The 14400-nt window shown below is 42.2% G+C and overlaps 1 protein-coding gene across 2 annotated transcripts in view; it reads right to left on the minus strand.

The window, feature by feature from the left end:
• XIRP2 (xin actin binding repeat containing 2) overlaps positions 1-8453 on the minus strand; it is a 359651-nt gene extending 351198 nt beyond the window's left edge. Inside the window, exons 1-3 of one of the 2 annotated variants that reach the window (XM_040440977.1) lie at positions 7817-8453; positions 7386-7741; positions 5746-6473 (exon numbers count right to left, since the gene is read on the minus strand). In XM_040440977.1, coding sequence (XP_040296911.1) covers positions 5746-5955 — 210 coding nt within the window. In that variant the 5' untranslated portion in view covers positions 5956-6473; positions 7386-7741; positions 7817-8453. Of the gene's footprint in view, positions 1-5745; positions 6474-7385 lie in introns of both variants that reach the window. The other variant, XM_040440978.1, reaches the window with a different exon arrangement.
• Between the last annotated feature and the right edge of the window lie 5947 nt (positions 8454-14400).

Here is a 14400-nt window from a genome sequence, read left to right on the forward strand (position 1 = left end):
CCCAACACTCACCTAGGGACGACCGCCTTAAGAAGGCACCTGGCCTCCTATCACCGAGCCCAGTTGGAGCAACATCGTCAGAACCCACAAAGTCACACTCCCTGCGCTCCAGGTCCTGCCTCTTTTCCTTCTCCTCTCTCCTCCCATTTGTACTCCATTCCACCTTCTACCATGCCGTTGTCACGTTCATCTGGTAGAAGGCAGGCTTCCGTGGCCCAAATGTTTAAGCGTAAAAAGTTGATGACTGCTAGCCCGCCAACTACTGCCAAGATAAATCTGACCACAGACATGTGGTCTAGCCAACACGGGCAGGGAAGGCACATAACTTTTACTGCCCACTGGGTGAACCTTTTGACGGCCGTCAAGCATGTATCCCGTGGCTCCCATGTGGATTTGGTTTTACCGCCATGGATTGAATGCAGGTCTGCTTCTTCTTCTCCTCCTCCTCCTACTCGATCCTCCGTCTCTTCTTAGGCTGACTCCTCCTTTTCCACTGCTACTGCCTCTTCTGCTGCGCCTCCCAAGCTCTCCAGAACCTATTCAACGTGCCAGGTGAGACGTTGCCATGCTGTGCTGCAGCTGTTATGCCTGGAAGCCAAGAGCCACACCGGTCCTGCACTCCTTTCAGCTCTGCGGTCACAGGCCGATCAGTGGCTAACCTCGCTCAATTTGACAGTTGGTAAAGTGGTGTGTGACAATGGTGCAAATCTGCTGAGCCCGCTGAAACAGGGCAAAATGACCAGAACTTAGTTGTGCAGCGATTCGTTGCCAAATACCCCGGGGTCCAGGAGGTCTTGCGGCAGGCCAGGAAAATCTCTGTCCATTTTAGAAGATCTTACACGGCCATGACTCGCCTTACTGACGTTCAGCGGTGAAACCACTTGTCCCGTCAGACATCTGATTTTTGACAGCCCGCGCGCCTAAACTCCTCCTTGTATATGCTTGATAGGCTGCTCTAGCAGCAACGTGTAGTGATGAGCAAGCTGCTCGGCCGAACTACTGTTCGGCTCAAGCATTGCTATGCTCGGCAGATCCGAGTGCTTCGCCGAATAATTTGGGTGCTCGAATACAATGGAAGTCAATGGGAGAACCCCAGGCACCCCCTTCTTGGAAACCAAAAGGGTGTCTGGTTCATAAAAAAAGGTTAGAAATTGATGAAAACCCCATTAAAATGGTTTGGATACAGCATTAGGAGAATAGCTGGATGCATCTTACACTCCAATTATGTATGACATACAGAAGACAACCACACAAAGGGTATATGCCAAGAGCCAAGTATGTGCAAGCCATCAAGCTATCCATGAGACAGATAACAGCCAGCATACCTTACAATGGCAGCCTTGTGCACTATGAGACATTCCAAACCAGCTCTCATCTGACTGAGAACCAGTAAACCTCAAAGTTATTTTGCATCTGTTGGATGGCTTGGGTGGACCTGCACACCTAGATCAATATCATAAAGGTGACAAAAAGTTTTCCGATTGTCCTAACATAATATTTAATAACCTTTCTATACAGTTTTGTCATGTAAAAACTCATTTGCATAAACATGGGCTTCTGGGAAAGACATGCAAATGAGCAGAATCTGCCTTGTTTTTCAGCTGTCATAAGACTATAGCGCCATCTATTGGTGTCATAGTCGTCTGACAAGAATATTAGACTGAGTCTTATGACAAACTTATTAGTGTAGCCTTTTGAAAATTTGCAATAAAAATTTGCGATTAGAATATTTGCGATCTACACTAGGATGATATCTGACACTGGGAAAGCTGGGTAATAACTCACGATCTACACTGAGTTATTACCCAGCTTTTCCAGTGTCAGATATCATCATAACTTACTACATAATTATTACATAATATTCGCTATATTGCTATATATTCTTTTTTAGAATATTACGAATATTCTAAAAAACAAATATAGAGCAATATAGCGAATATTATTTCAGCAAATAGTCTTGTCATAACACTATGTAACTAATAGAGGGCGCTGTAATCATGACTCATGAATCATGACTCCAGCTCCCTAAATTAGTTGTATAGTGTTATGACAAGACTATTCGCTGAGATCATATTCGCTATATTGCTCTATATTTGTTTTTTAGAATATTCGTAATATTCTAAAAAACTAATATATAGCAATATAGCTAATATTATGTAATAATTATGTAGTGATAATATCTGACACTGGAAAAGCTGGGTAATAACTCAGTGTAGATCGCGAGTTATTACCCAGCTTTCCCAGTGTCAGATTTTACTACTGAGTTATTACCCAGCTTTCCCAGTGTTAGATTTTATCACTGAGTTATTACCCAGCTTTCCCAGTGTCAGATATTATCGCTGTGTAGATCGTGAATATTCTAATCGCAAATTTTTATTGCAAATTTTCCATGCAAAAGGCTACACTAATAAGCTTGTCATAAGACTCAGTCTAATATTCTTGTCAGAAGACTATGACACCAATAGATGGCGGTATTGAGTTATGAACAGCGCCCTTTGTTGGTTTCATAGTCTTCTGACAAGAATATTAGACTTGTCATAAGACTGTGAAACCAATAGAGGGCGCTGTTCATAACTCAATAACGCCCTCTATTGGTTTTCATAGTCTTATTACAGCTAAAAAACAAGGCAGATTCTGCTCATTTGCATGTCTTTCCCATATGCCCATGTTTATGCAAATGAGTATTTACATGACAAAACTGTATAGAAAGGTTATTGAATATTATGTTAGGACAATAGGAAAACATTTTGTCGCCCTAATGATATTGATCTAGGTGTGCAGGTCCACCCAAGCCGTCCAACAGATGCAAAATAACTTTGAGGTTTACTGGTTCTCAGTCAGATAAGAGCTGGTTTGGAATATATCATAGTGCACAAGGCTGCCATTGTAAGGTATGCTGACTGTTATCTGTCTCATGGATAGATTGTTGGCTTGCACATACTTGGCTTTTGGCATATAGCCTTTGTGTGATTGTATGTTGTACATAATAGAAGTCTAAGATGCATCCAGCTGTCCTCTTAATGCTGTTTTAAATCCATTTTGATGGGGTTTCCATCAATTTTTTACCTTTTTTTTTTTATGAACCAGATACCCTCTTCTCTTCCGAGCAGAGGGTGACTGGTTGTCTCTCCCATTGACTTTCATTATACTTGGAGCTCAGCCGAACACACAACAATAGCAATGTGATTAGGCCAAACAGCTGAATATTTTAGTGCTCGCTCATCACTAGCAATGTGCCGTTAACAACTACCTGTATGAACTCTGCAGCAGGACAGGTTCTGGGGAGCTTGTTTTTTTTCCACCGTGCCAGTGGCTGCTTATGCGCAATGCATGCAGACTTCTAAGACATTTGATAAGATCACCAAACTGGTCAGTCGCAGCCAGGGCTCCATCAGTGACATCGTACCTTACTCCTTTCTGGAGTGTGCATTGCGTTGAGTCATTGATCAAGCTGTCTAGGAGCAGGAGCTGGAAGATAATGAAGTCGCAATGCTAATTGAATTCCCAGGGGGGGCTACTCCATCTGAGACAAGTCAGCAGGAGTCTGAAGAGGAGTCAGAGGAGGATGGTGGCTGGGGTGAGGAGGAGGAGCAAGAAGAGCAGGCTTTGAGGACTTTAAACTTTTCGGGGATCCCTGATGTTGTCCGTGGCTGGGGGGATGAGACCGAGGACGACATTCTCCTGGGCGATGAGCAGGAGCCAGGGTGCTCCACCACTTCCAATTTGGTGCAAATGGGGGTCTTCATGCTCCAGTGTTTGAAGAGGGACACCCATATAAAAAGCATAAAGGGCAAGGACCAGTGCTGGGTGGCAACGTACTTAGACCCCAAGTAGAAACACAAAATGGCGGACATGTTACCAGCATCACAGAGGGCTGGCACAATGCAGCATTTCCAGGCCTTGCTGTAAGAGATGCTGCATTCTTCTGTTTTGGGCACTGGCAGAGGAATTTCCACCCACAGCAAAACAGCTGCGGGTACTAATCCTACCGTGCCTGCAAGAAGAGGACAGATTGAGGATTTGTGGGTCACTTTGGATATGAGATCATTCTTGCAGCCAACTCATGGACAGCCTCCCTCTGGATACATCCTCCGGGAACGCCTAGACAGACAGGTGTCCGACTACATCGGGTTAACAGCCAATGTGGACGCTCTGTGAAGCGAGGAACCCCTGACTACTGGGTGTGCAGGCTTGACTTGGGGCTAGAGCTGGCACAATTTGCCATGGAACTCTTAGCTTGCCCCTCGTCGAGTGTCCTGTCCGAAAGGACATTCAGCTCATCAGTGGGGATCGTGACCGATAAGTGCACTTGCCTAGCTCACAACAGTGTGGACTACTTCACATTTTTGAAAATGAATGAGGCATGGATCTCTGAGGAATTCAACACCTGTGACGACCACGTGTAATTAAATTTCCTCATGCCAGCCCACACATATCCGCCACAACCCAGAACAAAGAATGGTCCTTGTCTTATGTATATACAGCGGCATAAAAGGCCTTTTCTGTCAGGTGAATGCCTAATTTTTGGTGCCTGTACTGGCCTACAGTAAAACTTTTAGCCAGTGACCGCCTTATGTACCTCCAGCCACATAATTACAAGTTCTTTTCTGTCAGTTGAATGCCTAATTTTTAGGGCATGTATTCCAGTGGCCTACAGTAAAATTTTTATCCAGTGACCGCCTAATGTACCTCCAGCAACATCATCACACGCTCTTTTCTGTCAGGTGAAGGCCTAATTTTTGGATTCTGTACTGGCCTACAGTAAAACTTTTAGCCAGTGACCGCCTTATGTACCTCTAGCTACATAATTACAAGTTCTTTTCTGTCAGGTGAATGCCTAATTTTTGGGGCCTGTACTTGCGTGGCCTAAAATAAAATTTCTCTAGCTCCAGCACGGCAAATTTTTGAGAGTTTCCCTTTAGGACGCATAAAAATGGCCCCTGATTAAAATACATATTTTTTGTGGGATATTTTGCTAATGATTCCCCCTCTGGTATGTCACTGTCCATGTTGTGGGACTATTTGTGCACTTCTAGTAAGTATTTGGTGGCTACAAATATGACCTGAAGGTTTTTCAGGTTTGCCTGCTATTAAAGTCAATGGGGCCTGCTGCGAAAGCGCGGTTCGCGAACATTTGATCGTGAACGCGCGTTCGCAAAACGTCTTAGCCGATGTTTGGCCATCATTATTTGACATCACTTACTTAGAAAGCCTAGGCCACCACAGCATCTTCAAACAGCTGATCGGCAGGGGTGCCAGGAGTCACACTTCCACCAATTAGATATTGGTGACCTGTCCTTAGGACAGGTCATCAATATTAAACACTCATATAACCCCTGATATCTCTGTTGGTTGAAACCTTCTTTGCAACCTCCACTTACACATGCACACTTGGCTTTCCTGAGAGTGCATATAGGTATGTTCTCAATTGGGAGACATATCTCTGGCAGTGTCTTATCTCCGATGAGAACAAAGGATCAGGTATGCTGAAATCCAATATGTCTGTCCTTTCTTTCTCCTGACATCTGCTGTTGGGAGAGATTTGAGAGGCTCTCACAAAAATAGGATGGCCATCCAGTCTTAATATTCTACCTGGAGCAGATTTCCAGGAAAGCAATGATGCTTACTGTGTCTGGTAATTTATTGATGCTGAATGGTAACATGATGACTCTCCACAGGCCGGGGTAACAGTGGAAGGGGTAAAAAGTCAATTTGCCCAAAAACTTCAAAGAGAAAGTTTCTTACCTTTTTCTTGCTGCTTTTGCGTGGCATCACAACAATACGACTTGGCCTGTCATACATCATTTTCAGACTGTCCAGGGCAATGGCAAACCTTTCAATCTTGCGAGAAGCCTGGAGATCCTCTTTAAAAATAGTATTTCCATTCCGGTGCCTGTGTGGTGACTGAGATGATTGGTTGGTCCTTCTGTCCTCACCTGTATGTACTTTGCTCATACTTCTGAGTTAACAAAATATTCTTCTATAGAGAGCTTTATGTACTTGTGACTTGTGAATTACTGTTGCCCTAAAAATTTATTGACTATGCTCAAGAACCCCTACCAAATTGATAGTTTATTCTCCTTTATTAATTTCTGTTGCCCTTAATATTTTTTATATGCTTGTTCTTACTTCTCGCTCTTGGCAATCAACGTTTTTTTTTTGTTTCAGCTATTTTTAGCTTCTTTCAAATTGCTCCTGTCAGTTGTCTTCACTGATGATCTGCCGATGGCAATGAGTTCTTCAACTTTGGCAGCTTAAAGTTTAGTTCTGGCAATCATTCCTCCCAGAAGCTGGTCACTCTTCCTTGAAGCAGCAGCATAAACTTCACAGATGATTCATAGCCCTGGAGGAAGAAACTTAGTAGCTGGTTCATACGGATACTTGGATCATAAGACCACACAGTGTTCTTTTCCAAATTCTCAATGAACATTAGACAGTTGGGCCACGTTCCCACATTCAGAGACTTCAGCAGACTAATATGAAATAAAAAAAAAGACACTGTAGTTATTTTTTATTTGAAGGTCAGTGGGAAAATACATATCCACACAAGTACTGAAGCTGTTCGTGATTTACAGCATTTCAGAAGCTTCGGAAATAAGCTTTCATTGTAAAGGTCATATGGGTTGAGAAGTCTGGTGCTCAAGATTAAATTCATCACAAAGTTTCCTGACTTCTAACTTCAAGAATAAGCATTTAGGTTGTTAGTGTTAACTTGGTTCCTTTTTTTATTATTCTATGCTGTACTTATATAGAGATATTTGAGACTTGTTAGTACATTATACCTGTAAAGAAGAAGGATAATACCAAGGTTTTTAGAAAGAGAAAATTCTGTCAGTGGAAGTAATGTAGCCTGTGGCTTACTGGTAGTGTTTCTGCCTCCATCATATTATAGGAAATACTGTATATGAAAAGGCACCCACCTCCCAAAAAAAAATGGTTAAATTTAACCGAGGCAGGTGGTCACAATGCTAAAAATAAATGCCTTGACATAGTATTAGGACAATATACACACATACAATATAAATGCCCCAAGGAATGCACGATAGATAGATATAGATAGATAGATTTTTGCTTACATTATGTAGATAGGCAGGTGTACCAGGTACCTGAAGAACAGATAGCACCAGGATACACTATGTCTGTGTTGGCTAAACTCCCGCTGTGGTAAAACTGCAACTCCCATAATGCACACTTGCTTGGCTGTTCTCACAACGTCATAGAAATGAATGGAGCATGCTGGGAGTCGTAGTTTCACCACAGCTGGAGTGCCGGAGGTTAGACATCACTGCACTATGGTAAACGTTAGGCCAGTGGAGGCAGTGTGGTTCTCTGGGCAGTGTTCTGTTCTTCATGTGGATGTTACTCTTACATGTACCACCACCTACCTAAACATTGTTGCAAACCAAGTACACCACTTCATGGCAGTGATATTCCCTAATGGCAGTGGCCTCTTTCAGCAAGACAATGTGCCATGTCACACTGTAAAAAAAAATGTTCATGAATGGTTTTAAAACCATGAGCAAGAGTTCAAGGTATTGACTTGGCCTCCAAATTCCCCAGATCTCAACCAAATCGAGTATCTGTGGGATTTGCTGAAAAAAAAAAAAAAAAACAAGTCCATGGAGGCCTCTCTTTGCGACTTAAAGGATCTGCTGCTAATGTCTTGGTGAGTTTTGTACCAGTAGCTCTTTTTCCATTTGTGTTGCTGTAAGTGCATATCACCATATATACAATGTAGACACTGAAGAAATAGAGATATGTGATCGGAAAATGACTGAAATCTTAGTGAAGAGCCACAGACATGGAATGTACCTACCTTTTATGGAGGACTGTAGAACTTTCCCCAAAAAGTTCATGAAATTAGAATGATAGACACCTGGTCAACTTTACCTTGGTCCACCTTGCTGTGCTTTCCTTCAAATGACTTCAGAGAACACCAGGAATGTAATTGAGGGGAGGAGAGAGACACAGAATCTCCTATATCTCCCTAATGGAAATATATTATTTAGTGCCTCCTAGATCTGTCTACTAAAAGTACACTTTCTGTTACAGAGTAGTTGCAACCGAGTTGCTGATCATCTTACAGCATTGCACTCAATGGATGTCTTTCCTTTCAGTGTGTTATACAGCATTGCTAGAGAGCTTTTTCCCCCCTCTAATCCGACACAATACTGTGGCTTAGAAGAATTGTCCTTTATGTCACTGACCATCACAGACAGCATGCTGCAGGTTCAGTGACAGCAGACAATACCCCAGACCGGCATTTTACAGGGATCTCATCACAGCTGTTCTGTTAAAGAAAATACCTTTCAGACCTTACCTTGTCCTTAACAATGCTGAGGACAGGATGCATAATTCATTCTACATATAAAATATACACCATTCTCTGCGTACCTGTACAAACTAAAAGGATGCTTTAGCACAGCATTTGAGATATTTGTTGTCCAATACACACACATTTGAAAGAGAGATGAGTGCCTTTAGCAAACAGTGAATACTGAATGAATGCATATAATATAGACATACAGTGGGATGCGAAAGTTTGGGCAACCTTGTTAATCGTCATGATTTTCCTGTATAAATCGTCTGTTGTTACAATAAAAAATGTCAGTTAAATATATCATATAGGAGACACACACAGTGATATTTGAGAAGTCAAATGAAGTTTATTGGATTTACAGAAAGTGTGCTATAATTGTTTAAGCAAAATTAGGCAGGTGCATAAATTTGGGCACTGTTGTCATTTTATTGATTCCAAAACTTTAGAACTAATTATTGGAACTCAAATTGGCTTGGTAAGCTCAGTGACCCCTGACCTACATACACAGGTGAATCCAATTATGAGAAAGAGTATTTAAAGAGGACCTTTCACCGATTCTTACCCTATGAACTAACTATACAGACATGTGGAGCGGCACCCGGGGATCTCACTGCACTTACTATTATCCCTGGGAGCCGCTCCATTCTCCCGTTATGCCCTCCGGTATCTCCGCTCACTAAGTTATAGTAGGGGGAGATTCCAGTCCCTAAGTTATGGTAGGCGGAGTCTGCTCTAGCGCTGGCCAATCGCAGCGCAGAGCTCACAGCCTGGGAGGTTATTTTCTCCCAAGCTGTGAGCTCTGCAATGCGATTGGCCAGCGCTAGAGCAGACTCCGCCTACCATAACTTAGGGAACGGAGATACCGGAGGGCATAGCAGGAGAACGGAGCGGCGCCTGGGGATAATAGTAAGTGCAGTAAGATCCCCGGGCGCCGCTCCACATGTCTGTATAGTTAGTTCATAGGGTAAGAATCGGTGAAAGGTCCTCTTTAAGGGGGTCAATTGGAAGTTTCCCTCCTCTTTTAATTTTCTCTGAAGAGTAGCAACATGGGGGTCTCAAAACAACTCTCAAATGACCTGAAGACAAAGATTGTTCACCATCATGGTTTAGGGGAAGGATACAGAAAGCTGTCTCAGAGATTTCAGCTTCTGTTTCCACAGTTAGGAACATATTGAGGAAATGGAAGACCACAGGCTCAGTTCAAGTTAAGGCTCGAAGTGGCAGACCAAGAAAAATCGTGGATAGACAGAAGCGACGAATGGTGAGAACAGTCAGAGTCAACCCACAGACCAGCACCAAAGACCTACAACATCTTCTTGCTGCAGACAGAGTCACTGTGCATCGTTCAACCATTTGGCGCCCTTTACACAAGGAGATGCTGTATGCGAGAGGGATGCAGAGGAAGCCTTTTCTCCGACCACAGCACAAAAAGCACATTTGGACAAGCCAGCTTCATTTTGGAATAAGGTGCTGTGGACTGATGAAACTAAAATTTAGTTATTTGGCCATAACAAGGGGCGTTATGCATGGAGGAAAAAGAACACAGCATTCCAAGAAAAACATCTGCTACCTACAGTAAAATATGGTGGTGGTTCCATCATGCTGTGGGGCTGTGTGGCCAGTGCAGGGACTGGGAATCTTGTCAAAGTTGAGGGACGCATGGATTCCACTCAGTATCAGCAGATTCTGGAGACCAATGTCCAGGAATCAGTGACAAAGCTGAAGCTGCGCCGGGGCTGGATCTTTCAACAAGACAACGACCCTAAACACTGCTCAAAATCCACTAAGGCATTTATGCAGAGGAACAAGTACAACGTTCTGGAATGGCCATCTCAGTCCCCAGACCTGAATATAATTGAAAGAGAGCTGTCCATGCTCGGAAGCCATCAAACCTGAATGAACTAAAGATGTTTTGTAAAGAGAAATGGTCCAAAATACCTTCAACCAGAATCCAGACTCTCATTGGAACCTACAGGAAGCGTTTAGAGGCTGTAATTTCTGCAAAAGGAGGATCTACTAAATATTGATTTCATTTCTTTTTTGTGGTGCCCAAATTTATGCACCTGCCTAATTTTGTTTAAACAATTATAGCACACTTTCTGTAAATCCAATAAACTTCATTTCACTTCTCAAATATCACTGTGTGTGTCTCCTATATGATATATTTAACTGACATTTTTTATCGTAACAACAGACGATTTATACAGGAAAATCATGACGATTAACAAGGTTGCCCAAACTTTCGCATCCCACTGTATATAATGCTGTTACACTGTATCCAAAACTAGTGTCAACATGTAAATAACACAAATAATGGTAATACATTATATACAATGTCTGGCTATCTATTTAATGCTAGGTGGTAACATGTGGCAAGAATTTATTTACAAATAGCAACAATATTGCACAAATCATCTTAACAACAAATCAAGAAATTAATATTGCAAGAAAGATTTTGTCCTTATCTGTGCAACTAGGATGAATAATTGGTGAGATTGGTTATTGGACGGCTCTACCTGGTACCACAGTGGTTTGAGGTGCAACCGCTGTGACTCACCCAGTCAATAATGAAACATCTTGAATACTATAATAGCAGGCACTCTCTGATTTGGAGTCATATATTGATGATAATAATGGACACAGATGATAATGGATTATCAATATATTGGATATATCATTATTAGAATCACAGGATAAAAATATATTCTTCACGATTCATACGTTATTCAAGCGATGTTAAAAACAAGATGAATAGACGAGTATGATTAGATATATATATTTTACCCGTATACTCACTCTAACATTCATATTAAGTTTTGTACCTATATATCATTATTGAGCATGACTCAACCCACTGGTCCCTACTATACAGTCCCTACCATACAAATATTATAACGAAAAACCGCAAAGAAATCGCATCAGTAGCCCATACAGAAAAAATCGCAATAAGAAAATCGCAACAACAAATCGCAATTAAATCTCACAAGTAGCATTACATCACACATTGATAGACTCCATCACAAGTTTTTTATATGCTATCGGTATGTTTAATAAACAAGGGTTTAGTATTATTTTACCTCTGTCAAATTTTTAACATGTTTTAATTTATATATCTAATAAAATATTTATATACCTTTTATATTAATAAGTTTGATTTACAACTTTTTTGACTGGATCTTGCATAAATTGGATATGTTATTAATTTATTTAGATGTGTCTCGATTTTATGAATAAGATAGAACATTATTATATATTATATATATATATATATATATATATATATATCAAAGCAACTCCAGGTGAAAACTATTGCTTCAGGTAGACCAAATCTAATTGAAACCACCCAATTGGACATACTCTATATAAACTATCATTCATGCACAGTCCCCTACTCACTGATGAAGGGACATAACGTCCCAAAACGCGTTCGAATTGCGAAAAATAAAAATCGGAACATTCGAGTACGAAAGTTTACATAGGCCTCATGCACACGACAGTATTTTTTCACGGGTTCCGTTGTTCCGTGATCCGTTTCCGTTTTTGTTTCCGTGTGTCTTCCTTGATTTTTGGAGGATCACCAGACATGAAGGAAAGTGAAAAAAAATCGAAGTCAAGTTTGCCTTGCAAACGATAGGAAAAAAACGGACGCGGACGCGGATAGCAATCTTGTGTGCCTCCGTGTTTTTTCACGGACCCATTGACTTGAATGGGTCCGTGAACCGTTGTTCATGAAAAAAATAGGACAGGTCAAATTTTTTTGACGGACTGGAAACACGGATCACGGACGCGGATGACAAACGGTGCATTATCCGAGTTTTCAACGGACCCATTGAAAGTCAATGGGTCCGCAGAAAATCACAGAAAATGGAACAACGGACACGGAACACAACAACGGTCGTGTGCATGAGGCCATAATCAGTGATTTGATTGCGTCACTGCCTTTGCCCTTTTCCCGGTTCAACTACATCCCGGTCACGTGTGTAGGATATTTGGTAAAGAAAGCGCAAATTAATTGTACCCTCTAATCCAGGCGAAGCGCACTACCAGACTCCACGTGGGACGCTGAGGCCTACTCCAGGTAAGGCTATAATCGATCTACAGGGTGGGCCATTTATATGGATACACCTTAATAAAATGGGAATGGTTGGTGATATTAACTTCCTGTTTGTGGCACATTAGTATATGTGAGGGGGGAAACTTTTCAAGATGGGTGGTGACCATGGCGGCCATTTTGAAGTTGGCCATTTTAAATCCAACTTTTGTTTTTTCAATAGGAAGAGGGTCATGTGACACATCAAACTTATTGGGAATTTCACAAGAAAAACAATGGTGTGCTTGGTTTTAATGTAACTTTATTCTTTCATGAGTTATTTACAAGTTTCTGACCACTTAAAAAATGTGTTCAATGTGCTGCCCATTGTGTTGGATTGTCAATGCAACCCTCTTCTCACACTCTTCACACACTGATAGCAACAATGAGAAATGCTAGCACAGGCATCCAGTATCCGTAGTTTCAGGTGCTGCACATCTCGTATCTTCACAGCATAGACAATTGCCTTCAGATGACCTCAAAGATAAAAGTCTAAGGGGGTCAGATCGGAAGACCTTGGGGGCCATTCAACTGGCCCACGACGACCAATCCACTTTCCAGGAAACTGTTCATCTAGAAATGCTCGGACCTGACACCCATAATGTGGTGTTGCACCATCTTGCTGGAAAAACTCAGGGAACGTGCCAGCTTCAGTGCATAAAGAGGGAAACACATCATCATGTAGCAATTTCGCATATCCAGTGGCCTTGAGGTTTCCATTGATAAAGAATGGCCCCACTATCTTTGTACCCCATATACCACACCATACCATCAATTTTTTTGTTCCAACAGTCTTGGAGGGATCTATCCAATGTGGGTTAGTGTCAGACCAATAGCGGTGGTTTTGTTTGTTAACTTCACCATTCACATAAAAGTTTGCCTCATCACTGAACAAAATCTTCTGCGTAAACTGAGGGTCCTGTTCCAATTTTTGTTTTGCCCATTCTGCAAATTCAGTGTGCCGATCTGGGTCATTCTCGTTGAGATGCTGCAGTAGCTGGAGTTTGTAAGGGTGCCATTTGTGAGTAGCTAATATCCGCCGAAGGGATGTTCGACTAATGCCACTCTCCAGTGACATGCGGCGAGTGCTACGCTGTGGGCTCTTGCTGAATGAAGCTAGGACAGCCACTGATGTTTCTTCATTAGAGACAGATTTCATGCGTCCACATTTTGGCAAATCCAACACTGAACCAGTTTCATGAAACTGTCACAGCCAGACAGCTGAGAAGCGCTCACAGGAGCTTCTCAGATCCTCCTCCTTGAATTTCTTTGTTTTGGTTTAGTTTCTCATCTCGTTAGTCTATCTCAGCTGTCATGCAGTTAGACTGATCGCTACCCTTTAAGTTCCTCCCCATAATGCAGTAGTGTGCGGCTGATACAACTTCCTGGAGTGTGTGTGCATGCTGTTCCCAGTTCCCAGTTCCCTGTTCCCAGTCGTCAGTCGTCATTCGTCTGCAAGATAAGTGCTGTTTATGTATTTATGATTTTGTCTTTTCTGGATCCAGGTGACCCTGACTCCCTCCGTGTCAGTGTAGGGAGCCGGTGGTCGTGTCCCTTCACTATTGTAATGTCTTCAGGTAATAGATAGCCGAGGAACGTGGATATGCGGCCATCCACCTTTGGGGTGTTCGCATAGGCTGAGCAGTGAGGGAGAGCGGCAGGTCTATTGCAGGGGTCTCCCTTTGTTCCTTAGTTGTGGATCCAGAGAGACATTGTTTATATGGTATTGTCTTGTTTCCTGTACACCATCCGTGACATTATCAGCCGCCCAAAACCGTCTCAAGCATGGATCCGGTTTCACTTTTGGCTGAACGCTTTCAGGGTCTTTCTTTGGAGGTAGCTGATCTCCGTAAGACTTTTTCTCAGTTTCAAGTGACCGGTTCAGCTTGCGTTCATGGAGTTTGTGCTGAGCCTAAGATCTCGCTCCCGGATACGTTCTCCGGGGGTAGTGAGAATTTTGTGCGTTTTAGAGAGGCTTGCAAACTCCATT

This window comes from Bufo bufo, chromosome 7, assembly GCF_905171765.1.
Source record: "Bufo bufo chromosome 7, aBufBuf1.1, whole genome shotgun sequence".
Classification (NCBI taxonomy): Eukaryota; Metazoa; Chordata; class Amphibia; order Anura; family Bufonidae; genus Bufo; species Bufo bufo.